At 44.6% G+C, this 27,729-nt stretch overlaps 1 protein-coding gene across 1 annotated transcript in view; it reads right to left on the bottom strand.

Moving 5' to 3' along the window:
• Window positions 1–2,664: 2,664 nt before the first annotated feature.
• Window positions 2,665–27,729, bottom strand: part of HS6ST1 (heparan sulfate 6-O-sulfotransferase 1) — a 129,506-nt gene continuing 104,441 nt past the window's right edge. The window contains exon 2 of the mRNA XM_073576455.1: window positions 2,665–6,677. Coding sequence (XP_073432556.1) covers window positions 5,969–6,677 — 709 coding nt within the window. The 3' untranslated portion in view covers window positions 2,665–5,968. The remainder of the gene's footprint in view (window positions 6,678–27,729) is intronic.

The following is a 27,729-nucleotide window of genomic DNA, read 5'->3' as shown; positions in this document are numbered from 1 at the left end:
GGATTTTTGCAGCAAAGAGAGATAGCAGGAAAAACACTGCAGAAAATCCACAGTTTTTACTTGTGTTTTCCACATTCATATAAAGGAGTAGAAAAATGCTGCAAAAACATTGAAATAAATGACCTGCTGTAGATGTGAATGGCTCAAATCGGCAAGGAAACAATAAGCAGCATGCGTCGTACATGGGACTGCAGAAATCTCATGCGCTTTGGTGGTTCTGCAAAACGCTGCAGTTTTTTTCTGCTGAAAAATGCAAAGTGTGAACCGTCCCTGAGGGGATTATTCATCTAAAACACTGAAACGTTTGGGAGTTTTCATGCTCATTTCTGGCAAAAGGATGTAGCGGTTATGGGGCTAAGCTATACCGCCAATTAGTCCAAAAATAGTGGCCCTGGCTGCAGTGATATTTTGGGGCGCAGCACTAATAAGAGAGGCCAGATTCGTTAGGCGGTGTGAATGTTACTGAATTCTGTGCACACCCCTCAGTAAGACTGGTGTCGAAAACGCAAAACCTAATAAATTGGAAGCCCAGTCTGTACAGCGGAGACCATGGCGCTTCTGTGTGATCAGATACATCCCAGGCTTTGAACCACAGTGCCCGTAAAAGTCCCGTTTAACTTGGAGGGAGAATGTGCCTTTATCTGGGGTCATGAGGAGAGATAAAGTCACGGCATGTGGCATAAAGTGGGCAAATGGCTAACTTGCCGGCACGCACATTGCACACTGTCAAGATTCGGCAATTCTAAAATGTAGGGTGAATGCAGGTAACCCCTTAAAGTGGAATCGGCCAGCAGGTTTTTTTCTATGTAATCGTAGAGCAGCACGATGTAGGGGCAGATAACCTGATTGCAGCGCTGTGTCACTACGGCTGATTAGTTGGCAGAACAATGCCGACAGCCATCTCCGCCAACTCTTCAGCTCCTGCGTGTGCTCTATGAGAAAGCTGTGACGATCACATCAGCTGGCAACCTAGGGAGAACAATGTGATTGCCAGTCTAAACTCTGACATGCCCGATAGACACCCATTGTGAATTCTCTTGATCTGACTTCTGAGTCGGGGCTCCCTCTGGTGGTTACTGCAACTAGTGGAGCTGGCCGGGTTGACAGAAGTCTGCCACCTGACTACGATGATTGGAAGTCAGGGCTTACTGACTGGGAGGATATAAGTGAGCAGGCTTCCCTCATTTGCTGGTGGTGATTTGGTTTCTTCCTGTGGATTTGGAGGTCTATTGTCTCCTGCCTGATCCTGCATTTTTCAGTTAAGTTGTTCATTTGCTAATCCTTTGCATCTGATCTAGTTTTGCCGCTCTCTGCTTTGCTGTGCAGGTTCAGCGTGCTCCTTGCTGGGGCTGTGCTGGTCCCTGCTCCATATGTTACAGCTTGTGTCAGTTTGTTCAGTCCCCTGTTATATTAGTCTCTTTTGCTTTGCTGCCAGTTCACACCAGAATGCTGATATAGTGGGGGAGAGGTTGTGAGACTTCAGTGTTTTTGTACATCAGATGTGTTGGATTTTTTAGGATTTTTGCGTGATTGCAGACAGTATCTTTCCTGTCCTTTTCTGTCTAGACAGTTTGGGCCCCATTATTTGCTCAGTCTATTTTCTGCCTGTGTTTGTGCCTCATCTTGTCTCACCGACAATATATGTTTGGGGGCTATCTATTCCTTTGGGGTTCTACTCAGGGGCAGTTTAGATTTCACCTTTCTTGCTTTAGGCTTAGTTAGATCTCTGGCTGTGCCGAGGCGTCTAGGGCATTGTAGGTACGCCCCACGGCTACTGTTAGTTGTGCTGTTAGGATTTGGGGTCTGCAATCCGCTACGTTACCAACCTTTCTGGTTTCCTGGTGGCCTAGCCTATCCCTGCCATCCTCCTCGCTGACCTATTCATAACACCCCCCAGACGTATTTGGTTGACATTAGTCTGATGTGTATGGGAGCCTATACAGAGTTGCTTTTTGCCATTCCAATACAAATCAGTGTTTTATCAGCAGGAGATTATCACTACTGGACAACTGGTCTCATGCTTCCTAGTCCAACCCTGCCCCCAGCACCGATTAGCAGCTCTCAATCACTATACATTGCACACAGAAAGCTATCAAAGGGCTTATACCACTCAACAACTGAGCTCTGCAGCAGAGAAATCTGATTCGGTCCCAACTGCTGCCCCTAGTAAACTAAGTGATACACCTCTGGAATCAGGGACTGTGTCCATACATCGTGCTGATGTCAGACTACATAGCAAAAACCTGCTGATAGATCCCCTGTAAGGTAGCATCTTTCTGAATAAAGCAGTCAATCTGAATTCCATTATTTAATGTACAAGACAACTGCGACCTCTTTGCAAATAAACAGAAATGTGTATAAAACTTTATTAAAAGAACAGGACAAGTGCGATTCACAGCGATAGAAATGGCTTTAGGATGTGTGGTGTGTAACATCAGGAAAAATGGCAGAAGTGGGAGGTTCAGTGTATATTCCTACCTGCTGGATTTCTTGCACAAATCTGTGTCAATTTGAAGTTTCTGCAAGTTCTGTGAACGGGAAACTTTTACAAGTCTGACAAAAGCATTCTAAGTAGAATCTCCCGGGGGGGAAGGGGAGACACAGAGAAGCATTTTGGGGTACGTGGTGTTGTGGGAAATGAAAGACGACCATTTTCAGACATGCTCATCAGTAGAAATGATAATTTATTACAACGAGCGACTCTCTCACATTGCTTAGGAGGAGAACAGAAATAAAACAAATGCCATTGTTCTCATTACAAAAAAAAAAATCTGCTACGTTAGCACAAGTTCATCTTAAATTTTGTGATTCTAGACGCTCACGGCTGAAATGCGCTATACACACAATTACTCTTCTCATGAACGTTAAGTGCTTTACAGGCAGTCCCCACTTCCGCCACTAGGTGGGGCTGTGCCCTACGGCAGGACGACTCTCCACAGCCTGAATTCAGCTTCTTGAGTCTTCACACACCAAGAACAGTGATATGTTTAATAAGGAGTCGAGTGGGGTCTGTAAGACGACCAAAGCATTAAATGCAACATCAGAGATAGATTTGACATATACAGTCTATCCAGATTTGTTTTATTATATTAAGTGGATGAGTAGACCAAGCCTGGTGAACGGGCATTAGACGTCACCCCGATGGAAGTTCTTTGGGGTGATAGCCTGAATGAGGTGGCTTCACGAGAACCGTGCATAAGACGCCACGATGCTAATTCAGCTACTATGTAAACTCTAGTGGAAGTAAATATTGTACAATCACTCTATACATTTTCTCGAGAGCGTTTTTTTTGGCATACCCGCCACACCGGGAGTGGAGCCCAGGCCTACGGTCTTCTTGGATAATCCATCAGAATTAATGTCTCAGACTGACTGGAGCCGATATCAGGAGGATTTTATCTGCCATGGTAAATAAGCTTACACCATAATACCCCGACACATCCTACACATTAGATAGGTGTCGGCCACATGATCCCCCCGACTCCGCCATACACTTTGCTCAACCGAGCGCTTCTGTGTTCTTTACGAGATCGCCGATGTCAAGAGTCATCTCCAGGAGAACAAAAGGATCGGCCGTCGGAGAAGAGTCAGGAGGCCCACACACATTGGACCGCCAGCCGATTATGTCGCTATCATCAGGTTTGGCCAACATTAGTGTAATGGGGTCTTAAAAAGTGGTCTCCACTCAGGCACAGGTGAAGGATTTTGCTACATCTGCCCATAATTATATGCCCCAGTCTATACATTCTAGTGGAAGCTCTTACTACAGAAGAGTGCAAGCTTTAAAATACATCCTGCACCTTTTCCTGCTTACGAAGCCCTTGGGATGTATTAAGATGGCAGAGTCCTAGAGAACGGCAGAGGAGCCCGGCCTGAAGGGCAGAGGTATCCAGACAGAGGAACTCAGGTTGTCAGGCAGAGGAACCCAGGCAGAGGGGCTCAGGATGCCAGGCAGAGGAACCTAGGATGCCAGGCAGAGGAACCCAGGCAGAGGGGCTCAAGATCTCAAAAATGTATCTTTTTTGGACTCTTTGGGTTCTAGATCATGTTTGCCTTGCAAAAAAGAATTTAATATTACCTCGTGTTCATTTTGTACATGTATGCAAAAGAATGTGGCATCTTTATAGACAAAGAGGTCCATGAGATACCCCTACTTCTCATTGGAGGTCCTATCTCTTCCCCCTTGTATGCAAAAATGGAACATATTGATAATTTGGGAATTTTTAAAACATCTGGAGATTCTGCATGGATTATATAGTTTTTTCTACAAACAAGAATGGCCTTTACATCGGGGGAAACCATCAGGCAGTGTCTGCTCTGAATAGGATTTGTTCAAGATTTGGTTCACAAAAAACACAAAAAATACAACTGTCAATTATATCATTTAAAATAATGCAATTTAATTAGTAATGTCATCATTTAAACCACTTCAATTCAGGCTGAGTCCAGTGGGTGGAGCTAATCAATGACAGCTGTCAATCATGGACTAGAACCACCCACTGGACTCAAACCCAGAAAACACATGAATTAAACTGAAATGGGTTGTTCAGGTACAGGATGAAAGTCTGCAATCATTCCGTATGACTGTGAACCTGAACCACAGTGCCGACATTGTCTGGGTTCTCCAGTGCCCGTGGAGAGCGGGCAGCTACATGACCACAAGTATACGATTTTGCACATTCAAACTAGACATGTGCAGTCTCGCTCAATTCAAACTAATTGAGAGAGGCCACGCAAGTCTAGTCGGCATGTGGTCACATGTATGTAAATTGCAGACTTGCTTTTCCCGTTGGCACCGGAGAATCCTGACAGCGTGCAATGCATGCACTGTGAAGATTCAAGCCTGCAGTCACATTGACGCACTGACTTGACGACTTTGATCCCAAACCTGGACAACTCCTTTAATAAAATGCAACATATACTGAACACTTTCCCACAAACTTAAATTTAAATTCGTTCAGGGCCTCCTGTTCTACAGCATGCTGCCATAGGTAGAACTGCATTTTTAACCTGGAAGGTACCCGTTAAAAAAAAAAAAAAAAAAAAAATAATACTATTGACCATCGTAAGAGCTTGTTTACATGCTGCATTTTGTAGCGTTTTTATGCTGCGGGAAAAATGCCATGTTTTACGGTACCAGCAAAGTGACAGATTTCTGAAATCTCATGCTGCTTATTTCTCACTTGCAGATTTGCAAAGCGTTTTGTCAAATCTTCAGCGTCTTTAACCCATATGAATGGGGTAAAAAAAAAAGGCATAAACTATGGATATTACAGGGCGTTTTTCCTGCAGAAAAATCTGCTGCAAATACGCAAAATGTGCACAAGCCCCAGGAGAGCGAGTTTGGCGTATAGGGGAGATTGGGTAGACTTCCATCACACTATTTTGCATAGATACGATCAGGAATGTGAAGGAACAGACCACTGAAGACCTCTTTTTTGTGGCAGTTTTAAGGCGCGGTAATGTGATTGTTAACCTGTGTTCGCGTTCTAGAATCAGGTCACCTGTGTAGTACAACCGTATTTCGGAAAGACTTTCTGAATGGAAAGTCACATACAATGAAACTTCCTCGCTGCCAATTGCCGTCTTCGGCCAACATGTGGGTTCCTTTTAGGGTTATAAAAGGAAGAATGTGTTTTAGGCTATTAAACATACCACTGTTATTAGTTCATTAGTTGTCCTTGAGAATTTGAGAAGGGGAAAAAATAAAAGAAATAACCATTAATGCTGAAATGACTCCCTAGTGTGAATAAAACGTATAGCATTGCTGACATTGTGCGGTCACATTCTCACTACATTAAGAGACGCGCTCCTACAGACGGAGGAACAGTTACCAAAGCTTTCAGCTGTGTGCTACAAACATTAAATTAAAAGTGTTCTCATCATTTATAAATGTTCAGTATTTTATACAATACAGAATAACAAATGTGAAACCAGTTTCTCCAGTAGTATAAAAGTCCATGCCCAGCTACCACTTCTCAATTATATGGCTCATGTAGTCTTCTGTAGGCCAGCGAACTTGATCCTCTGCCTCATCCTTGGCAAAAGCCTCGTTAGACCGCTGGAGAAGTCTTTCTTCCCGATTTTTCTTCCGTTGCTCCATTCGCTCTACCTGCCTCTTGAACTGATATCGCTGTTGGAAGAGGTCCTTTGCATAGTCGTACAATTGCATGTCAAGATCGTTAAGCTCCTCGATCCTTTGGATAGTGCCATTGTCCAAGTCAACCCCACCGGCTCGAGTGTTGTTGTATTGCATGAAAGGCCTGATAAACTTCAAATTAAAAGTTCTCTCAAAGAGATACTGAGTTTTTCTCTGGAACTCCGTAAGACCAAAAAAAGCCATATCCTTCAAGTTCTTTTTGGCGCTTTCCAGAAGAAGCTGGGCTCGCTTCTTTTCGGGAGTAAAGGACATATTATAGCAGCCTACCAGACTGAGGTCTGCCAACATTCTCACTTGCCGATTGTTGGCCAAATTGTAGGGACATTCCATAAACTCCTGCAAAGTGCACCCTGACCAGTCTGTCCCTTCATAGCAGGATGGCAGCTCCTCTGGTGTTGGTGTCCTTCCATCACACATGTGAAGTGAGGTCTTCCAGGTGGCTCCTCGTTGGACATGTCTCCATTCACTAAGGTACCTTGAGACGGGATCTCTCAGCAAGGTTATATAGTAAAATTTCCTGAAAGAAAAAAGGAAAACATTCAGAATACAGTACATGAACCTTAAAATCTTACATATAAACTGTTCCTAGATATCAATCTAGCAAAGTCAGTTTCCCAGAGTGTTCACGGTCAGTGCTCGGGTCACAATACCCTGTTCATGCACCAGGTCTCCTGACCAGAGTTAACCAATTCATTAATGACTGTGAGATAACTCAGGGCAGAAGATCCGGGCTTTGGGCCGATACTTTAATCAGAGCAATGACTGAACATGGACCGTGTGAAACCATCCTAAAGCGATGCTTCTTTGCCATACAAATTAGCTCCCCTTCAGAAGACAGACTTTCTCTGGCGATAATTATTAAAGGGAAGTTAGTATATAATTTGATTTCAGACGCTTTAATAAGTCCATCAGCAGGACTTCAGAGGTTAGCCAAAAACAGAAACCCATCTGTAGACCAAGTACTTGACTTTCATCAACCAAGTAGGAAAAAAAAAGTGCAGTATGCCAAACAAAGTGCACAAGGATGCAGTCTCCAAAGAAATAAAGCACTCAAGAAATCTACCCCAACCTTCTGCACCAGAAGGGCCCAAGGTAGGTGGTCACCCTTTCCCCTCATTAGTACTGAGCACTGCACCAGTAGACTTCAGAATATGCTCTTAATACAGCTCAGGGGTCACTGGTCCTAGTTTTGAGATTCTCCGAAAATTAGAGTCTTTTATGCAATATTTCATGAAATAAAAGATACATAAATGAGATGTCCTCCATAAGGAAGAGAACATCTCACTAGTGCTAGGGTTCTGACACTTAAAGTTGCAAATAAAGTCCGTGGAGCCTCATTTAAGAGTCTCAAACACGGGACTAGGAAGATCTGGCTAGTCCCGTGTTTGAGACTCTTAAATGAGGCTCCATGGACTTTATTTGCATATTCGTATTTCCCAGGGAGCATTGCACCTAGGATTTCACTGATTGAGCGCCTTTGCCGGCTGCCGCAGTGTTTTCTTTGACTGGTCTCCCTGAGGTCAGTGATTGTTTCGTGATGTTGTCTTACTTAAAGTTACCACTAGATTCAAATTTTCTTCCATTCTTGGGATGGTTCATGTGCATATTTTTTTCCCCACAGAGCTCTGCCTTGTAAAACGCCATATTTTTTAGATGGACCTGAGAAATACGAGTCTGTGCCCCCCTAGATGTATTTTTCTACAAATTTAAGTCAAATTAATTTATGTGCTCAATATAAGAGGGAACTTTGTGTGCTCCCCTATGCAGTATGCTTGCTATAAGAGGGAACGTTGTGTGCTCCCCTATACAGTATGCTCGCTATAAGAGGGAAGGCTGTGTGCTCCCCTATGCAGTATGCTCGCTATAAGAGGGAAGGCTGTGTGCTCCCCTATGCAGTATGCTCGCTATAAGAGGGAATGTTGTGTGCTCCCCTATGCAGTATGCTCGCTATAAGAGGGAAGGCTGTGTGCACCTCTATGCAGTATGCTCGCTATAAGAGGGAATGTTGTGTGCTCCCCTATGCAGTATGCTCGCTGTAAGAGGGAACGCTGTGTGCTCCCCTATGCAATATGCTCGCTATAAGAGGGAAGGCTGTGTGCTCCCCTATGCAGTATGCTCGCTATAAGAGGGAAGGCTGTGTGCTCCCCTATGCAATATGCTCGCTATAAGAGGGAAGGCTGTGTGCTCCCCTATGCAGTATGCTCGCTATAAGAGGGAAGGCTGTGTGCTCCCCTATCCAATATGCTCGCTATAAGAGGGAAGGCTGTGTGCTCCCCTATGCAGTATTCTCGCTATAAGAGGGAAGGCTGTGTGCTCCCCTATGCAGTATGCTCGCTATAAGAGGGAAGGCTGTGTGCTCCCCTATGCAGTATGCTCGCTATAAGAGGGAAGGCTGTGTGCTCCCCTATGCAATATGCTCGCTATAAGAGGGAAGGCTGTGTGCTCCCCTATGCAGTATGCTCGCTATAAGAGGGAACGTTGTGTGCTCCCCTATGCAGTATGCTTGCTATAAGAGGGAATGTTGTGTGCTCCCCTATGCAGTATGCTTGCTATAAGAGGGAACGTTGTGTGCTCCCCTATACAGTATGCTCGCTGTAAGAGGGAACCTTGTGTGCTCCCCTATACAGTATGCTCGCTATAAGAGGGAACGCTGTGTGCTCCCCTATGCAGTATGCTCGCTATAAGAGGGAAGGCTGTGTGCACCTCTATGCAGCATGCTCGCTGTAAGAGGGAACGCCGTGTGCTCCCCTATGCAGTATGCTCGCTGTAAGAGGGAACGTTGTGTGCTCCCCTATGCAGTATGCTCGCTATAAGAGGGAAGGCTGTGTACTCCCCTATGCAATATGCTCGCTATAAGGGGGAAGGCTGTGTGCTCCCCTATGCAGCATGCTCGCTGTAAGAGGGAAGGCTGTGTGCTCCCCTACGCAATATGCTCGCTATAAGAGGGAAGGCTGTGTGCTCCCCTATGCAGTATGCTCGCTATAAGAGGGAATGTTGTGTGCTCCCCTATGCAGTATGCTCGCTATAAGAGGGAACGTTGTGTGCTCCCCTATACAGTATGCTCGCTGTAAGAGGGAACCTTGTGTGCTCCCCTATACAGTATGCTCGCTATAAGAGGGAACGCTGTGTGCTCCCCTATGCAGTATGCTCGCTATAAGAGGGAAGGCTGTGTGCACCTCTATGCAGCATGCTCGCTGTAAGAGGGAACGCTGTGTGCTCCCCTATGCAGTATGCTCGCTGTAAGAGGGAACCTTGTGTGCTCCCCTATACAGTATGCTCGCTATAAGAGAGAACGTTGTGTGCTCCCCTATGCAGTATGCTCGCTATAAGAGGGAAGGCTGTGTACTCCCCTATGCAATATGCTCGCTATAAGGGGGAAGGCTGTGTGCTCCCCTATGCAGCATGCTCGCTGTAAGAGGGAAGGCTGTGTGCTCCCCTACGCAATATGCTCGCTATAAGCGGGAAGGCTGTGTGCTCCCCTATGCAGCATGCTCGCTGTAAGAGGGAACGCTGTGTGCACCTCTATGCAGCATGCTCGCTGTAAGAGGGAACGCTGTGTGCTCCCCTATGCAGTATGCTCGCTGTAAGAGGGAACGTTGTGTGCTCCCCTATGCAATATGCTCGCTATAAGAGGGAAGGCTGTGTGCTCCCCTATGCAGCATGCTCGCTGTAAGAGGGAACGCTGTGTGCACCTCTATGCAGCATGCTCGCTGTAAGAGGGAACGCTGTGTGCACCTCTATGCAGCATGCTCGCTGTAAGAGGGAACGCTGTGTGCACCTCTATGCAGCATGCTCGCTGTAAGAGGGAACGCTGTGTGCTCCCCTATGCAATATGCTCGCTGTAAGAGGGAACGCTGTGTGCACCTCTATGCAGCATGCTCGCTGTAAGAGGGAACGCTGTGTGCTCCCCTATGCAATATACTCGCTATAAGAGGGAACGCTGTGTGCACCTCTATGCAGCATGCTCGCTGTAAGAGGGAACGCTGTGTGCTCCCCTATGCAGTATGCTCGCTATAAGAGGGAAGGCTGTGTGCTCCCCTATGCAATATGCTCGCTATAAGAGGGAAGGCTGTGTGCTCCCCTATGCAGTATGCTCGCTATAAGAGGGAAGGCTGTGTGCTCCCCTATGCAATATGCTCGCTATAAGAGGGAAGGCTGTGTGCTCCCCTATGCAGTATGCTCGCTGTAAGTGGGAACGCTGTGTGCTCCCCTATGCAGTATGCTCGCTGTAAGAGGGAACGCTGTGTGCACTTCTATGCAGTATGCTCGCTGTAAGAGGGAACGTTGTGTGCTCCCCTATGCAGCATGCTCGCTGTAAGAGGGAACGCTGTGTGCTCCCCTATGCAGCATGCTCGCTATAAGAGGGAACGTTGTGTGCTCCCCTATGCAGTATGCTCGCTGTAAGAGGGAACGTTGTGTGCTCCCCTATGCAGTATGCTCGCTGTAAGAGGGAACGTTGTGTGCTCCCCTATGCAGTATGCTCGCCGTAAGAGGGAACGTTGTGTGCTCCCCTAAGCAGTATGCTTGCTATAAGGTGATGTGCCCACGTTGCAGAAACGCTGTGGAAATGTCCGCAAGTCCCTGCCGCAGGTAAAACGCATGCGGAATTCGCATGTGTTTTCCCGCAAAACTCAAGCGTTTTGCAAGCGTTTTTAGCTTGCAGAATGCTTGTGCTTTGACCGGTTGGTCACACTTGTCAAGCATAGTGCTTGACAAGCGTGACCAACTTTTTACTACTGATGCTGCCTATGCAGCATCAGTAGTAAAAGATAGGAAGTTAAAAATAATAAAAAAAAAAAAAAAAAAAAAAAAAAAAAAAAAATCGTTATTTTCACCTTCTGACAGCCCCCGATGTCCTCAGCGGCGCTCCCAGTAGGTTCCGTTCCCAAGGATGCTTTGCGCGAAGGACCCTTGGTGACATCACGGTCACGCGACGTCATCTCAGGTGATTCGCGCAAAGCATCCCTGGGACCGGAAGATGCTGGCAGCGTGGCTGAGAGGCAGGAAGGACTCTGGGGGCCATCAGAAGATGAGTATATCACTTTTTTATTTTAATTCTATTTTTACAGGGATATGGTACCCAGGGCATGGAGGAGAGTCTCCTCTCCTCCAGACCCTGGGTACCATCCGCACATGAAGCGCTCACTTTACGCATGGTAGGCACAGCTCCATGCGTAAAGTGAGCGTTTCAATACAATCCTATGGCGGCGGAATCGCCGCGATGCCGCAAAATTAATGGACATGCTGTGGATTTTTCTGCTATGCGATTCCGCAGCGGAAAAATCCACAGCGTGGGCACAGCAACTGTGGAATCCCATAGGATTGAATGGGGGTGCGTTTTATTAGCGTTTAAGCGTTTCCGCTGCAGGAAAAATGCTTAAAAAACACAACGCCTAAGAGGGAACGCTATGTGCTCCCCTATGCAGCATGCTTGCAATAAGAGGGAACATAGTGTGCTCCTCTATGCAGTATGCTCACTATAAGAGGGAACGTTGTGTGCTCTCCTATGCAGTATGCTCGCTATAAGAGGGAACATCATGTGCTCCTCAATGCAGTATGCTCGCTATAAGAGGGAACATCGTGTGCTCCCCTAAGCAGTATGCTCGCTATAAGAGATGTTGTGTGCTCCCCTATGCAGTATACTCGCTATAAGAGGGAACATCGTGTGCTCCTCTATGCAGTATGCTCACTATAAGAGATGTGTGCTCCCCTATGCAGTATACTCGCTATAAGAGGGAACATCGTGTGCTCCTCTATGCAGTATGCTCACTATAAGAGATGTGTGCTCCCCTATGCAGTATGCTCGCTATAAGAGGGAACATCGTGTGCTCCTCTATGCAGTATGCTCACTATAAGAGATGTGTGCTCCCCTATGCAGTATGCTCGCTATAAGAGGGAACATCGTGTGCTCCTCTATGCAGTATGCTCGCTATAAGAGATGTCGTGTGCTCCCCTATGCAGTATGCTCGCTATAAGAGGGAACATCGTGTGCTCCTCTATGCAGTATGCTCGCTATAAGAGATGTCGTGTGCTCCCCTATGCAGTATGCTCGCTATAAGAGGGAACATCATGTGCTCCTCTATGCAGTATGCTCGCTATAAGAGATGTTGTGTGCTCCCCTATGCAGTATGCTCGCTATAAGAGGGAACATCGTGTGCTCCTCTATGCAGTATGCTCGCTATAAGAGATGTGTGCTCCCCTATGCAGTATGCTCGCTATAAGAGATGTTGTGTGCTCCTCTATGCAGTATGCTCACTATAAGAGGGAACATAGTGTGCTCCTCTATGCAGCATGCTCGCTATAAGAGATGTTGTGTGCTCCCCTATGCAGTATGCTCCCTATAAGAGATGTTCTGTGCTCCCCTATGCAGTATGCTCCCTATAAGAGATGTTGTGTGCTCCCCTATGCAGCATGCTCGCTATAAGAGATGTTGTGTGCTCCCCTATGCAGCATGCTCGCTATAAGAGGGAACATCGTGTGCTCCTCTATGCAGCATGCTCGCTATAAGAGATGTTGTGTGCTCCTCTATGCAGCATGCTCGCTATAAGAGATGCTGTGTGCTCCCCTATGCAGTATGCTCGCTATAAGAGATGTTGTGTGCTCCTCTATGCAGCATGCTCGCTATAAGAGATGTTGTGTGCTCCTCTATGCAGCATGCTCGCTATAAGAGATGCTGTGTGCTCCCCTATGCAGCATGCTCGCTATAAGAGGTGATGTTGTGCACACTCCCGGGATGCTTTGTGTGAACACACGACGCCCCCCCATATGCTGCTGCGAGCCGATGTCTCTTCGGCTGGCACCATTCTTTTCCAGCCTACAATTAAATCTTGGTTCGTCTCCCAGTTTCTAAGCCTGGTGTGTAGCGGTGATTAAATGAGCCATGATACTCTTCTGCCTTTGAAGTGGAAAGGTGAGGAGCTGCATTTTACACCGGATTTTGCAGAACTAATACAGTTATACAACAGTGTAAGTAGCGGAGTGTGGCTTATTGTGCAGCCACTCCGCTTGATGAATGCGTGAAGGTGTGCAGAACCCAGGCGGCTGAAACCGCTCATTTATCAGCGAGCAGCAGAGGAGGGCGGTTTACAGAGGAGACAGAGGAAACTAACAGGCGCATTCCATATTGGCCATTCTGGCAGCTACATACAGAACACAGACTCGTCCCTTGCTGTATGCTTCTCTGGAGGACTTGTTCTAGATGGAGAAAATATATATGTTATACTGCGGATTCTTATTCCAAAAGATTTCCAGAAGGAATACGAGATACAGCCAACAGAGTGGAATCTGGAAAACTAGCAATCTACAATCATTCTGACTATTCATGCTTTGTGATTGCAAAAATGCACTGAAAAAAATTAATGACTCAATTAATATATGAATAACATATCATATAAGGCATCACAAAGGCAGCAGCACTCTGATAATGCCTTATGTCAGCGGCCACAAACCCCAACTGTGGATCCACAATATACAGTCCAAAAGCTTGGAACATAGATTTACCTTCTGGCCCGGCACCACTCCTGTAATCTCAAACCTGTCATGTGACATTAGGTCAGATGACCACTGCAGTCCATCAGCGGCCTCTGATCGGCTGCAGCCATCTCTATTCTTTCTCCCCTTCACGTCGGCAGGGGCAAGGCCAGTTCAGCATAACTTGCTTATATTTTCTGCACTAGACTGCAGCTATTAAGGGGCTGCCCAGTAGCCAACAACCCCTTTAAATATACCAAAAGAAGGAACCACTCAGGGGAAAGACACCACAGCACTGAGGCCATGGATGATGTCGGGATTCTCTTGTGCGTCATGTGATGCTCCACTGGGCCAAATATATGCAGTGTGTCTGGAGTTCTCTTTTAAAAAAGGACAAGAACACTGAAAAAGCCTAAAAATATATCCCATCACTTCATTCACTTAATGTGTCAAATAGTTAATTTCCCCACTGCAATTTCTCTGTTATCTCATAATCGGAGTCCAAATTGGATCAAAGCAATGGAAGCAAATTAAGTGAAAAAAGTGGTGGCATATATTTTTAGGCTTTCAGTGTTTTTTGCTTTTTAAAAGAACACTCCAGATAAAATGTACATATTTTGCCCAGTGGAGCAATTAATACAGGTATTACCTGTATTAATTGCACCTGTTTGAACTCGTTACCTGTATAAAAGACACCTGTCCACACACTCAATCACACTCCAACCTCTCCACCATGGCCAACACCAAACAGCGGTCTAAGGACACCAGGGACAAAAATGTAGAGGTGCACAAGGCTGGGATGGGCTACAGGAAATAGATAAGCAGCTTGGTGAGAAGGCAACAACTGGTGACACATTTATTAAAAAAAGGGAAGAAACACAAAATTACTGTCAATCTTCCTTGGTCTGGGGCTCCATGCAAGATTTCGCCCCATTGGAGGACCTGTTCAATTACCTGAAGAGGGCTGGGACCAGTGTCTCAAACATTACTGTCAGTAACACTACGCCGTCACAGATTAAAATCTTGCAGAGCACGCAAGGTCCCCCTGCTCACAGCAGCACATGTCCAGGCCCATTTGCCATTCACCAATGACCATCTGGATGATCCAGAAAAGGCATGTGGTCAGATGAGATCAAAATAAAACTATTTTGGTATCAATTCTACTTGCTGTGTTTGTAGGAAGGAGGAGTACAACCAAAAACGCATTCCTAACCGTGAAGCATGGTGGGAGGAAACGTCACACAGGACGGATGAGGTAATGTATCGCAAGATTTTGGCCAACAACCTCCTTTCCTCAGTAAGAGCACTGAAGATTGGTTGTGACATGACAATGACCAGAAAACCACACCTAGGGCAAATAAGGAATGGCTCCGTAAGAAGCATTTCAAGGTCCTGGAGTGGCCTAGCCAGTCTCCCGACCTGAACCTAATAGAAAATCTTTGGAGGGAGATTAAACTCATTGTTGCCCAACGACCATTTCGAAAAGATATGGATAGGTTTTGTAAGGAGGAGTGGGACAAAATCCCTGCTGCAGTGTGAGCAAACTTGTTCAAGAGCTACAATAAATGACTACCCTCGGTAATTGCAAAAAGGTTTCTGTACCAAATATTAAGTTCTGTTTTTCTATTGTATCAAATATGCATTTCATGCAATAAAATTCAAATTAAATGTCCTGATGTGGCTATAAGACAACTCACTGGAGCAGAAGCCCGTTTTACTGTCTTGTCTACAACAGGACAAAATATTACTAATCCCCATCCCCCTTGACTCTTGAGATGTGGCTTCATCAGGGTTTTTGCCAAAAATGGAACTAATCAACAAGATCATTAAATCAGTCATTTCTAGGAAAATGGTTCATAGCATTACAAACTTATTACCAGAACAAGCTTTCCTATATGTATCCAAGAATAACACTTTCTTGCCATTATATGACTTGTAGCCTAAAGAAGAGTGGAAAAAAAACAGGATACAGCTCTTAATTTGCAACTGACTATGAGCTGATAGATGTCTACCATATAGTAGCTGTCTAGGATGTCTACCATACACTGTACAAAAGACAGAGGGAATCCTGCTCATCATTCCTTAGTTAGCACACATCAGCATGGAGGATATTAGATAGCAGTACTGAGTAATGTAAATGTGAATCCACTTTTTGGGATGAGGTAAAAGACTTGTTAGAAAGCTCAGCACGATATTCACATCTCCCTTTATCTATTTTTTCACTCTGTTCTTCATACCCCACTCTAGGAGTACAATATAAGGTGTAACCTGACTCCTCACTTTCTTACAGGCCATCCCAGCTTAAGATTTGTGCCCCCAAGCGTTAATGGAAGACATTTATTTTCCTGTCTCTGAAACTTAAGTGGAGAAAGCAGAATTCTCAGATAAGATACATGACAAAGTTTCTTATCTTTGCCTACACTATGGATTTATGAAGTTTGTTGAAAGCAAAGTTCTCTTGAAAAATTGTATCCAAAAGGTTTACCATATTTATGGATGTACGCCATTTCAAACACGAGTTGTATTATTCGGCATTACAGCACCACTCATGGCACTGTCCTGGCTAGACGGTACGCTACTATTCAGTGTTTCCAGAATTTATCAGGCCTCAAATATTCTCAGGAGCCGTTGAGCTTAGATTTTCTGAAAAAGGTTAAACGTTAACCTTCTTCATCATAGGGTTTCCAGGTAAATCCCCCAGTGAGCTAATGCATTTAGTTCCACCTATGGTGTCCTATGGTATTAGGAGGGATTGTCCACCACTTAGTGATCCATATAATTGGTCAGGATCAGCGTTTCTGAGCCGCTCACCAGCACGGTGCTTTCTACACATCAATTACGGCGTAGGCTAACAGCAAAGTCAGCAGTCAAAGGCAAGTACTTCATGACAAAAATGTCACTTCTCTTGGGGTCCCATCAACTCCATTCGTCAATCAAGACACTTTTCTCTGCTCAACCATAGCAACCTGGAATTAGTGCACGGACATATTTAAAAGGTTCTGGGACCTCCTGACCTGTTAAAATATACCTTACCGAGAGCAAGTGGTGACTAGTTAATTGTAGGAATATTCTCACAAAAATGTAGAGTATTATTTTTTTTCAATAAGTATTCCACCATTAAATAATTTTTGCAGGATTTTTTTTTTTTTTGAGTGTTGCGATACAGTAGTGAATGCTATAAAACAAAGAAACAGCCATTACTTACCCTGCAAACAATACCCTGTTCGGGTGGTCCTCAGAGGTCCTGCCGTGGTGAGGCACAATCATCTATTAGCAGGGATGTCTCCGCTTATTAAAAATTATAAGTGTGCGGGAAAGGAAAAAAAAAAAAACAAAGGGGCCAACTTTGCAATGTGCTTATTAAAATAAACTCCATTCTCAAGGACACAGGGGGTTTTAATCCTTTAAGCTTACATCTTGTCTAAAGCACCTGCCACCTCTGCAGTGTAATCCGTGGTGGCAAGTTTCCTAGTCAAGGAGGACGCACTTGCAAACTGCTTTAAAGCTTGTAAGTGCAGCTTCGAAGCTGGCCATATAATTGGGTCTGGCCAGCTTTAGGGTTTCTCCACTCTGATGCTGCAGATGCCAAGTTGCCTTTGCTAGCAGTACCATAGCGCACAGTTCAAGTCAGTGTCACAAACGGGCTGCCAGGCCAAACGGTCTATCATCAGAAGTGCACAGCTCCCCAACAAGCCAGAAGCCATTGAGGCTGCGAAGAGGTGACCTTCTAGAGGTAGCATCCAGAGACAACCCCTCTAAGTGGTCACTGCATCCAATTATTTCTAAATGTACGGAATAGGACTGCCAGTAATCAGCTGCAGCAGTCCTGTGGAAGATGGGCAAGATCAGCAGGGACCACTGGATTGGTGGGAATTCAAGGCGTACCCTACCTACTCTTATAATAACTATTACAACTAAAATTCCGACAACAGCTACCGTTCAAGTTCTTAGAAACCAGCAGAATATACTATTTAGAGAATACCTGATATAAGGATATGGTACTTAATCCCCTTATTAGTAAGGATAGGTTCACATTTGCGGCTGGGCGAGCTGCGGACTTGACGATGCAACGAAAAAAAAAAACAAATTCCAACATGGTGCATATGACGCGGGTCGCCGCATTGTCAAAACGATGCATGCGGAAGCATTTGCATACTGCAGCACAACCTGCGTACCCAATGCTAAAGTCAGGGTACGCAGGCCGCATGCAGAAGTATGGGGACGTAGGCGGAGCAGGTGCGGTAGTGGGCGGAGCTTCATGGAGGAAGTCCGCAGCTCGCCCAGCCACAAATGTGAACCTAGCCTAACAGTTCTTATACCAACCACTGAATACAGTGGTAAAATATATACTAACATATCCACACTGACTAGTCATCAGTCCCGGGGAATGAGAAAGTAATCCACTAGTCCAGACAGTAAACCAATACCACAATGAGGTCACGTCACTCATCGGAGGAGTGTAAGCTTTAGCTCAGATCACTAGTTCCAGACTTCATTATCCTAGTTATCCACCTCTGTCCTCCAACCACAAGTATGTGCTTGGTCTGATCACTTTCCTCCAGCTACCACTCATCGCCCCCTGGTACTGCCTCAACAGGGATTAATTATTGATGGCAGTGGTTTTGGTTGATGTTTAGGAGTCCAACAGAGCTGAATGTCATCTGCTGTGGTTGACCGTGATCTTGATTCTTATTTCAGCAGAAGAAGCCTGCACAGCCCATAGATGTCAAACTAGTTCCAATTCAGATTTTCTGGACACAGCTGTGGCCACCATCAATGTACAGTGCTGGCCTCTCTCATTCAGTGCTATGAACACTGCATGAAGCAGCAGAGCACAGCGTCTAGTACAACTCCTATAGAATGAAGAACTCCGGGATCCCCACTCTAGTGATTAGTGGGAGCCCAACAATCCTACATTTATCATCTATATGGTGTGCAAACTTCTTTAAATATCATGCAGTTACCATGTTGTATAGAACTGGGGGATGCAAGTCACGCCACTCAGCTAAGTCCCCCATACGCATTGGACTAAGGTCGGCCAAACTCATCGATAACGATGCGCTGAGAGACAGCCGAGATGGCTGGCTACCGGACGATCGTCCAACAGCCATTTAATGTGTAATGGGGGGGGTAAAGAAGTTGCATTGTCTTCAGTCAATCCTTAACGGTCTGTTTAAACACAAGCAGACACTAAACGTAAACCATTACCGAACAGCAGTAGTTAAATATCTTGTATTAAAGGTTTAACAGGCAGACCGCAGTGACCAATGTGGACTTGGCGATCTTCAACAGATCTATACTGTATCGCTCAGCGCACATAGGCTTCCATAGTTCTCAGCCGCACGAGTCCTGTTTATGCAGAGCAATTCACCGCATAGAACTGACGCCTAATAGATCATTTCACCGGACGAGAGAGCATTCTCCTTGTTTATACGGTCATTGGCAGCCTGTTTCCACTGAAAGTTTATCGTGGAGGCCACTACAAAAAGTATGAGTTATGTGACATTCAATAATATGATCAGAAACATTCTTATGAACGTTTATGCGGAAGATCCTCATCCAAAGTTGAAATGGCTCAGGCATATGGAAAAAAACAACAACTTGCATTTAAGAATTTAGGACCTTATGGCTACATAAAGAATAGATCTGTAGATCTGGGCTCGTTCAGCCGCCCATACTAGTTTACTAAGCATTGTGAAGTATGCCACCGAAACAGCCAATTAAGTGGTGCCTACATTTTCCCAGGATTTCGATGCCAGTTGGAACTACTCCTAGTGAACACCTGTCCACATCGCCTGATAAAGAAAAACCACAAACTCTTCTGCACATGCCAGACAACAGCTGCAAGGTGACCCGCGACAGATTCAAGGTCATGGTAATGACAGGGACTCCTGAACTTGGCAGATACATTTCTATTTGAAACCAAACTAATCAAGTTGCTCAGCTGGAAATAAAAGTAGACAACTACCCAAACTTCCTTAGTTTTTGCAGCCTTCAAGAATTGCAACCAATCGACAATCACTAACCAGGTTTGTATTACGTGCAATATTTTGTTGGTCGGAAATGTTAAATGTTTCACCGTTTGCCAATGCCATTTCGTTAGTAACAGAGGAAAGGGGCGGTAGAGGGAAGGGGCGGGCGGGCGGTAGAGGGAAGGGGCGGGCGGGCGGTAGAGGAAAGGGGCGGGCGGGCGGCAGAGGGAAAATGTATTCTCTATTTCTTTTGTCCATAAAGAGCGTGATACAACTCGGCGTGGCTGACGGAGAGGTGGTCTTAAACATCAATTAGAGGCAGAAGGTGCTCTATTCCACAGCACATAAAGATGTGGTCCAGGCACAGCCATTTGACCGCTCGGCACTTATCTGCATAGTGTGGGAGAAGTATAAGGGGACATTTCATTAGGTATGCAGAGCTGGGGAGTTGAATCAACAGTCTTACAAAATGTCTTTTTTAGGGAGAACAATAGGACAGCCGAAAAGCAAGGGAAAAAAATCTTATGACCGGTTTCCTTAAGAGTACCTGAGAATATACGGTAAATATACTCTTAAAAACAGGGATGACCCCATAAATTTACACTAATGGCCAAAGGGGTGAAATGACAGAAGTGACGAATCCTGGAGAAAAGCAGCGACTCCAAAGAAACTTCTTCCATCTTTTGAGTCTAAATGAGTCTGTGCTGATTGCTCATAGCTCTGATGAGGGATGAAGAATATTACAAATGGGCGGCAGCGCCAAATATCGTACAATTTAATTATGGTGCAATTTCTAATCATTTAGTGGGTGTAAGAGCAAACATTTGTAGAAATGTATGGGGTCATCATATAAATATCCTAATTATAAGTCTGCAGAGATTATGTAAGGACATATGACTGATCGCAGTCATTTAGTCTGGAAAGTCTACGGTAATTAAAAGATTTCAGGGAATCGTAATTTGAAGCAAACATTTTTTTGTCTTCACACTCGAGTTACAGCTGCGTTATGTCTCCCATTCCCAGCGGTGTAATATCACATAAGTGAATAGTCCAGGAGTTGCAATCACAGTAGGTGCTAATTATCTTACTTGACTCCGCAGACCTCATGACATCCAACTATAAGTAAGAACAGATGGAGGAGGAAAATGCCCAGACCTGCGATGTATGTAGCCATCTTTAGACAAACAATTGGAGGGGTAGAGGTCACTCCTCTAAAGTTAATTACCCCTCAAGTGTGTGAACATATAGCCTTGTGCAGAAGATCTCCGAATACCACCAGGTCTTATGAGGTTATTTTTAAAACCCATCACTCTTGTAAAGTGGAGCTCATGAGCACGACCCCGAGTGCACCTGGCAGCCCAAAACCCACAGAAGGTCTCCTGTGCCACCCAGGAACATAATGACCACCGGGATCTCCAGTTCTATAACCCCACAGAACGATAGGGAAGATTGTTAGCAGTCACCCATTATACCCCCCCAAAAAACAAAAAAAAACAAAAAAAACCACAATCTCTGTGTGATACGAGGTTCTTGACCATGTCTACTTTTCAAATCTTTCAGCATTTTTTTCAGCCATTCAAAATGAACTGGGGGGTGGGGGACAGACCTTTTGTTTGGCAGGAAGACGAGATGCTGACAGAAGAGTCTGGCAGCAGCTTTCTCGGAAAGCTTTGTATGGGGAAGTTAGAGAGATTGTTATCAGCTAGATGATCATTCAGCCGACAGCCATATTCTGTGTATGTGACCCACAGATCTGGCAATACACGTTAGATTAATGTTGGCCAAACACTGTTGTGAACACTTTTGACCTGGCTTCTGAGTTTGGGCTCCCTCTGTTGGTTGCTGCGGGTAATGGAGCTGTCTAGCTGACAGAAGTCAATCACCTGAGCAGGAAACACTGGACTACATGGCGTTTTTGCACAATGAACCTCTATTATAGTGCATCATGCTACCGAGGCTCCTTGAAAACTAAAAAAGTGAAAAAAATGTCAACTCCTGTGCAGTAAAACATCAAGTAAAACTCCAATTTATACAGGTCAATCATCAAGTGAAGTGTTTTCAGAGATGTAGAAAGAAAATCCCATGGAGATGTTCACACCCGTACTCCTAAATATGGATTTAGCGAAAGCCAGATGTCAAACATAGTTGTGAGATTAGATTATTTTCTGAGAAGAAAGTGTGTCCAAAAAACAAGGGAATGCAGCGCCAGTTGGCTGGAAGGCCCGGGATGAGACGAGCCGGGTGTGGAACATGACAATACACCGCGGTGGCCAAGCGCTCTGTGCAGATTTGCATGAGACAAAAGCACCAAGAAGATCCTCCATGAAACATAACGAGCAGCGATAATACAAATGAGAGAGGTGGTTCAGGACACTGGAAATTGGCCGATCTACAGGCAGAACGTGGAGAGAGCGGAAGCCAAAAAAAGACCTCTCGCCCCAAGTTACAGCATACCATGGAAGCTACAAACCGGGAGGGAGCATGCAGAGAATAAACCGTGCAGACTGGAATCTCCGCCAGCTGCTAATAAACATATTACGCACTCGTGTCTAATCTGTATACCGCTATTTACAGGAAGAGACAGGAAAATTATCTCCAGAGAGCAAAGCGATAAACAAGTCACGTCTTTACACAAAATAGTATTCACATGTGTGATTGTGTGAGGGGTTAGAAGAACCATCACGGACGTTTAGCACGTTGCCCGTCATCAATCTGAAAGAACCGTTTCAATAGAACAGAGGAATAGGGGCGATTAATCAGTCAAAAAACGAAACCGCCTTTTCTTTCAGACTTTAAACTATTGATTCCTCTAGACTTTATAAGAAATCATGGTACTATTCTGCCAGGACCTCTCTCCTCATTCTCTCCATGGCTCTGTACCCAAAACTAAGCAAAAGTGACAGCAGAATGATGACAAGCGAGTCACACTGGATGTCAAGTGCACGGCGGGAAGCGGGCAGAAATAACCAAACCCTGTGTTCATCTTTTTCCCATTGACAGTGAATGGAGTGGAAGGCGAACATGCGCACTCTTGCTGCATTTAAGACAGGACTATGCAGAGCCAAGTCCTTGATGTTGCTGAGGAAATACTCAAACTATTAAGTTATCCCCTATCGCATAAGTTAAACGGCTATTCTATTTTGTAATACATAAGGCCTTAAGACATCAGTGTTTTTCCACAAAAGAAAAAAACAAACAAAAAAAACCCCGCATCATTGGCCGTTTGGTGCAGCACGTCGTCGGCCGTTTAGTGCAGCGCGTCAGTTTTTTTAAAAATATGGATACATAAATTACAAAGCTTCTTATATCCAGTACAACGTTAATCACGACAGCAGACGCACTGTACATGGATGCCATCTGTGTGCTGCGTGCATTTCTCAAGGATCGGAGACTTATCCCCAGAACTCATATTTGCAACATGAACACGTGAATGAGGCCTTATGCTGTACATCTCATAGGAAGCAGGCTAATCCTCCCCAACTGTGCTACTGCTGTATACACCAGACAGGGTGACATAGAATTCGATATCGAGGGAAGCCGACTAGACAGGTGACTAGACACAAGAGATCTACAATATTAATATAGTAGCTATGTCTACGACGAGACGAGACACTTACGGCATAGAGTGCGCTGTACCAAACTTGTATTTATATCATAGACGCCCGAGCAAGACGGCAAGTCTCTGCTAATGTGCACAGTGTGGTCCCAACCTTAAATATTTAAAGCCCTCTCCGGACAAATGGGCACCTGAAGTCTAAACAAACATATCATGACATCTACTCACAAAAAACAGACAAAAGGGAAAGCACTCTGCCATAATTCCTGGCACGGCCAAGAGCGGAGGTAGCTGTCTAAATTTGTCCCAGCATGCAGACCATCAATTAGCAGTCTCAGGAATTCCAAGTATGAGAAAGTCTTCCATCAGAGTCTCCAGCACTGTAATCAGATTATATGGAGGCACCTTCTCCACGTGATCCGCATACATGGGCCGAGCACTCATCCATAATAACCGGAAGAGACGGATCTATAATAGGCCTCCATTCGTATAATGAAATCCAGTAAATGTGATCTGTGATAAATTCTGTATTAAATGTATTCATTATCCCGAAGTAAAGAGGCCCATCCTCCGCCTTGGCCGATGGCACCAGCAGTTTTCTCTACGGAGTATTAATTATATTCTATCAGCAGCGACCCTTATTAAGCAGCGCTCAGGATTCATCACACACATTGCATTCTCATAAATTTACATGTCGCCTTCAAGAAAGTAGAATGCCGCTAATAGGTTATGAAATACAGCCTTGTGTTTGCCTGAAACAGGGCTATGTCTCCTTAAAACGGATTTTCGGGACTCGGAAACAACCTTAAAGTGAACCTTTCACTAGTTTTTTTTTTTAAATTTAATCCAATTACCTTTACAAATTGTTGCTGCTCCACTGATTCTGGAACAGTTTTTCTTCTGTGCTCCTCCATTCTTAAGTTATGGCCCCCAAAAACAAAGATGCTAATTTTCCCTTGAACCAACTGGATGTGGACCACAGGACCTCTGCGTGGGAATTTGCTTTTTCTCCTCTGACGCTGGCCAATCAAAATGGAGCCACGCCCACTGCAAAGTTCTTTAGTATACGCCCACTTAGCGGAAGGGAAAACCTTTATTTTGGGGGTATAACTTTGGAACAAAGGGGCACAGAATTACGGTAACCTAACTACTGTTCCAGAACCAGTGGAGCAGCACCAATTGGAGGAACTACGCGGCTAAAATATAGCACTCCAAATGCATACAAAAAAAAAATTACAAAAAATAAAAATCCCAGCCCTTCCTCCATTACTCGCCTCTTTTTCTTTGATTATGTGTGTCTGCGGCTTAAATAAAATGGAGACCTAGAGAAGATTTCTGTATTTCACCAGAAATCAGCCATGTTCCCTCTCCTCCTCACTGTCCTGTGTCAGACTAGAAAACAACTGACTGCAGCAGAAACCTCCCCCCTCGGCCTTTAGTGCTGTATGAAAAAGGTCACCAAGCTCCGCCCCTTTACAAAGAGGGTGTGGTTTCAATCTGCCACCAGCCAAAGGTGGAGCTGATCAGTGGGTCATTAACCTCTGTTCTTCTGTAGGATTTCTACATATCTTGATTGTTTTGGTATCATTCATAAAGTGCTGCAGACTAACAGAGGAAAAATATATAACCCCTTAGTGACAGAGCCATTTTACAGCTAAATGACAGGGCCAATTTTTACAATTCTGACCACTGTCACTTTATGAGGTTATAACTCTGGAACGCTTTAACGGATCCTGCTGATTCTGAGATATATTGTACTTCATGTTAGTGGTAAAATTTCTTCGATATGTTTTGTGTTTATTTATGAAAAAAATGGAAATATGGCGAAAATTTTGCAATTTTAAAACTTTACATTTTTATGCCCTTAAATCAGAGAGATGTGTCACATAAATTTCTTAATAAATAACATTTCCCACATGTCTACTTTACATCAGCACTATTTTGGAAACAAAATTTTTTATTGTTAGGAAGTTATAAGGGTTAAAAGTTGACCAGCGATTTCTCATTTTTACAACAAAATTTACAAAACCATTTTTTTTTTTTTTTTTTTTTTTAGGGACCACATCATATTAAAAGTCATTTTGAGGGGTGTACATGACAGAAAATACACAAAAGTGACACCATTCTAAAAACTAGACCCCTCAAGGTGCTCAAAACCACATTCAAGAAGTTTATTAACCCTTTACATGCTTCACAGGAACTAAAGCAATGTGGAAGGAAAAAATTAACATTTAACTTTTTTTTGCAAAAAATTTACTTCAGAACCAATTTTTTTTTTTATTTTCACAAGTGGTAAAAGAGAAAATAAACTACAAAATTTGTTGTGCAATTTCTCCTGAATACCCCATATGTGGGGGTAAACCACTTTTTCAGCGCATGGCAGAGCTCACAAGGGAAGGAGTGCCGTTTTGACTTTTTCAACGCAGAACTGGCTGCAATTGAGATCGGATGCCATGTTGCGTTCGGCTAATGTTCCTAAACAGTGGAAACCCCCAACAAGTGACTCAATTTTGGAAACTAGACCCCTTAAGGAACTTATCTAGATGTGTGGTGAGCACTTTGAACCTTTAAGTGCTTCACAGAAGTTTATAACGTAGAGCCGTGAAAACCCAAAAATCATTTTTTTCCACAAAAATGATCTTTTCGCCCCCAAATTTTTATTTTTACAAGGGTAACAGGAGAAATCATACCCCCACAGTTGTTGTGCGATTTGTCCTGAGTACGCTGATACCCCATATGTGGGGGTAAACCACTGTTTGAGCGCACGGCAGAGGACAGAAGGGAAGGAGTACCGTTTGACATTTTCAATGCAGAATTAGCTGGAATTGAGATTGGACGCCATGTCGCTTTTGGAGAGCCCCTGATGTGCCTAAACAGTGAAAAAAAAACCCACAAGTGACACCATTTTGGAAACTAGACCCCTGAAGCAGCTTATCTAGATGTGTGGTGAGCACTTTGAACCCCCCAAGTGCTTCACAGAAGTTTATAACGCAGAGCAGTGAAAATAAAAAAAATAAAAAAATTAAAAAAAAAATCACTTTTTTCCCTCAAAAATGATTTTTTAGCCCGCTATTTTTTATTTTCCTAAGGGTAACAGGAGAAATTGGACAACAAATGTTGTTGTGCAATTTGTCCTGAGTACGCTGATACCCCATATGTGAGGGGGAAATCACTGTTTGGGCGCATGGGAGAGCTCGGAAGGGAAGGAGCACCATTTTGGAATGCAAACTTTGATGGAATTTTCTGTGGGCGTCATGTTACGTTTGCAGAGCCCCTGATGTGCCTAAACAGTATAAACCCCCCACAAGTGACCCCATTTTGGAAACTAGACCCCCGAAGGAGCTGATCTAGATGTGTGGTGAGCACTTTGAACCCCCAAGTGCTTCACAGAAGTTTATAACAGAGCCGTGAAAATAAAAAGTCTTTTTTTTCCACAAAAGTGACTTTTTTTAGCCCACAATTTTTTTATTTTCCCAAGGGTAACAGGAGAAATTAGACCCCCAAAGTTGGTAAAGTTGAAATCTCTCAATTCTTGCTCCAACCCTAACTAACACACCCCTAACCCTAATCCCAACGCTAACCCTAATCCCTAATCCTAATTCGCGCTAACCCTAGCCCTAACCCCAATTCCAACCCTAACCCTAATATCAGCCCTAGCCCTAACGGAAAAATGAAAAAAATTTTTTTACTTTATTTCATTATGTTTGCCTATCTAAGGGGGTGATAAACGGAGGGGGCTATTTACTATTTTTTTATTTTGATCACGATGATAGTTTATCATAGTAATCAAAATGAATGAATGGAATCTGCCAGCCAGAGCATGCAGATTCCCGGCGGGCGCACTTGCGCATGCGCCCGCCATTTTCTCCGGATCCAAGACGGCGGTGCCCACCGGAGGAAGCCGCAGGGACCCAGGACCACCGGGAGGGGACAGAGGACCACCGGGAGGTACATGGGGGGGATCGGGGACCATATTTCTCTCTCCTCTGATGTGCGATCACATCAGAGGAAAGAGAAATTAAATGAAAAATCGCGGCTTTTTTTTGCAGTCGCCGTTCTAGGGTTAATAACGACGATCGCAAAAGTGGGGTCGGTAAAAACCGACCAGATTCATGTTCTCTGGGGTCTCGGCTACCCCCTGCAGCCGAGACCCCAGAGAAAATCCGACACTGGGGGGGCGCCATTTACTTACTCCACAGCGCCGTGAATTAGCGGCGCTGTGGTTAAAGTACTCTTAATTACCGCCGTTAAAAGGCGTATCGGCCGTCGTTAAGGGGTTAAAGAAATATTAAACCCAGAAATTAAAGATTAAAGGCCCTATCCTGATTCATGAAGGGGGTTGTCCAGCCTTAGTGTACAACTGCAGACTTAGGAATCGTCACATCGTTGCAGACCAGGAATTCTACAGCCACATTCCGACTAGACCCTTGTATTGAGTGAGGCCGCGCACATCTAGTTGGCATGTGACCACAAGTATACAAATCACATACTTGTGGTCACACGCTCGCCCACTCCTGGACCCGGCCAATCCTTGTAGTGCGTGCGATGTACGGATTCACAAGTCTGCAATT

This window comes from Dendrobates tinctorius, unplaced genomic scaffold (assembly GCF_039654945.1).
Source record: "Dendrobates tinctorius isolate UK_male_01 unplaced genomic scaffold, ASM3965494v1 ptg000049l, whole genome shotgun sequence".
NCBI lineage: Eukaryota > Metazoa > Chordata > Amphibia > Anura > Dendrobatidae > Dendrobates > Dendrobates tinctorius.
This window is presented reverse-complemented; position numbering and strand designations above follow the sequence as displayed.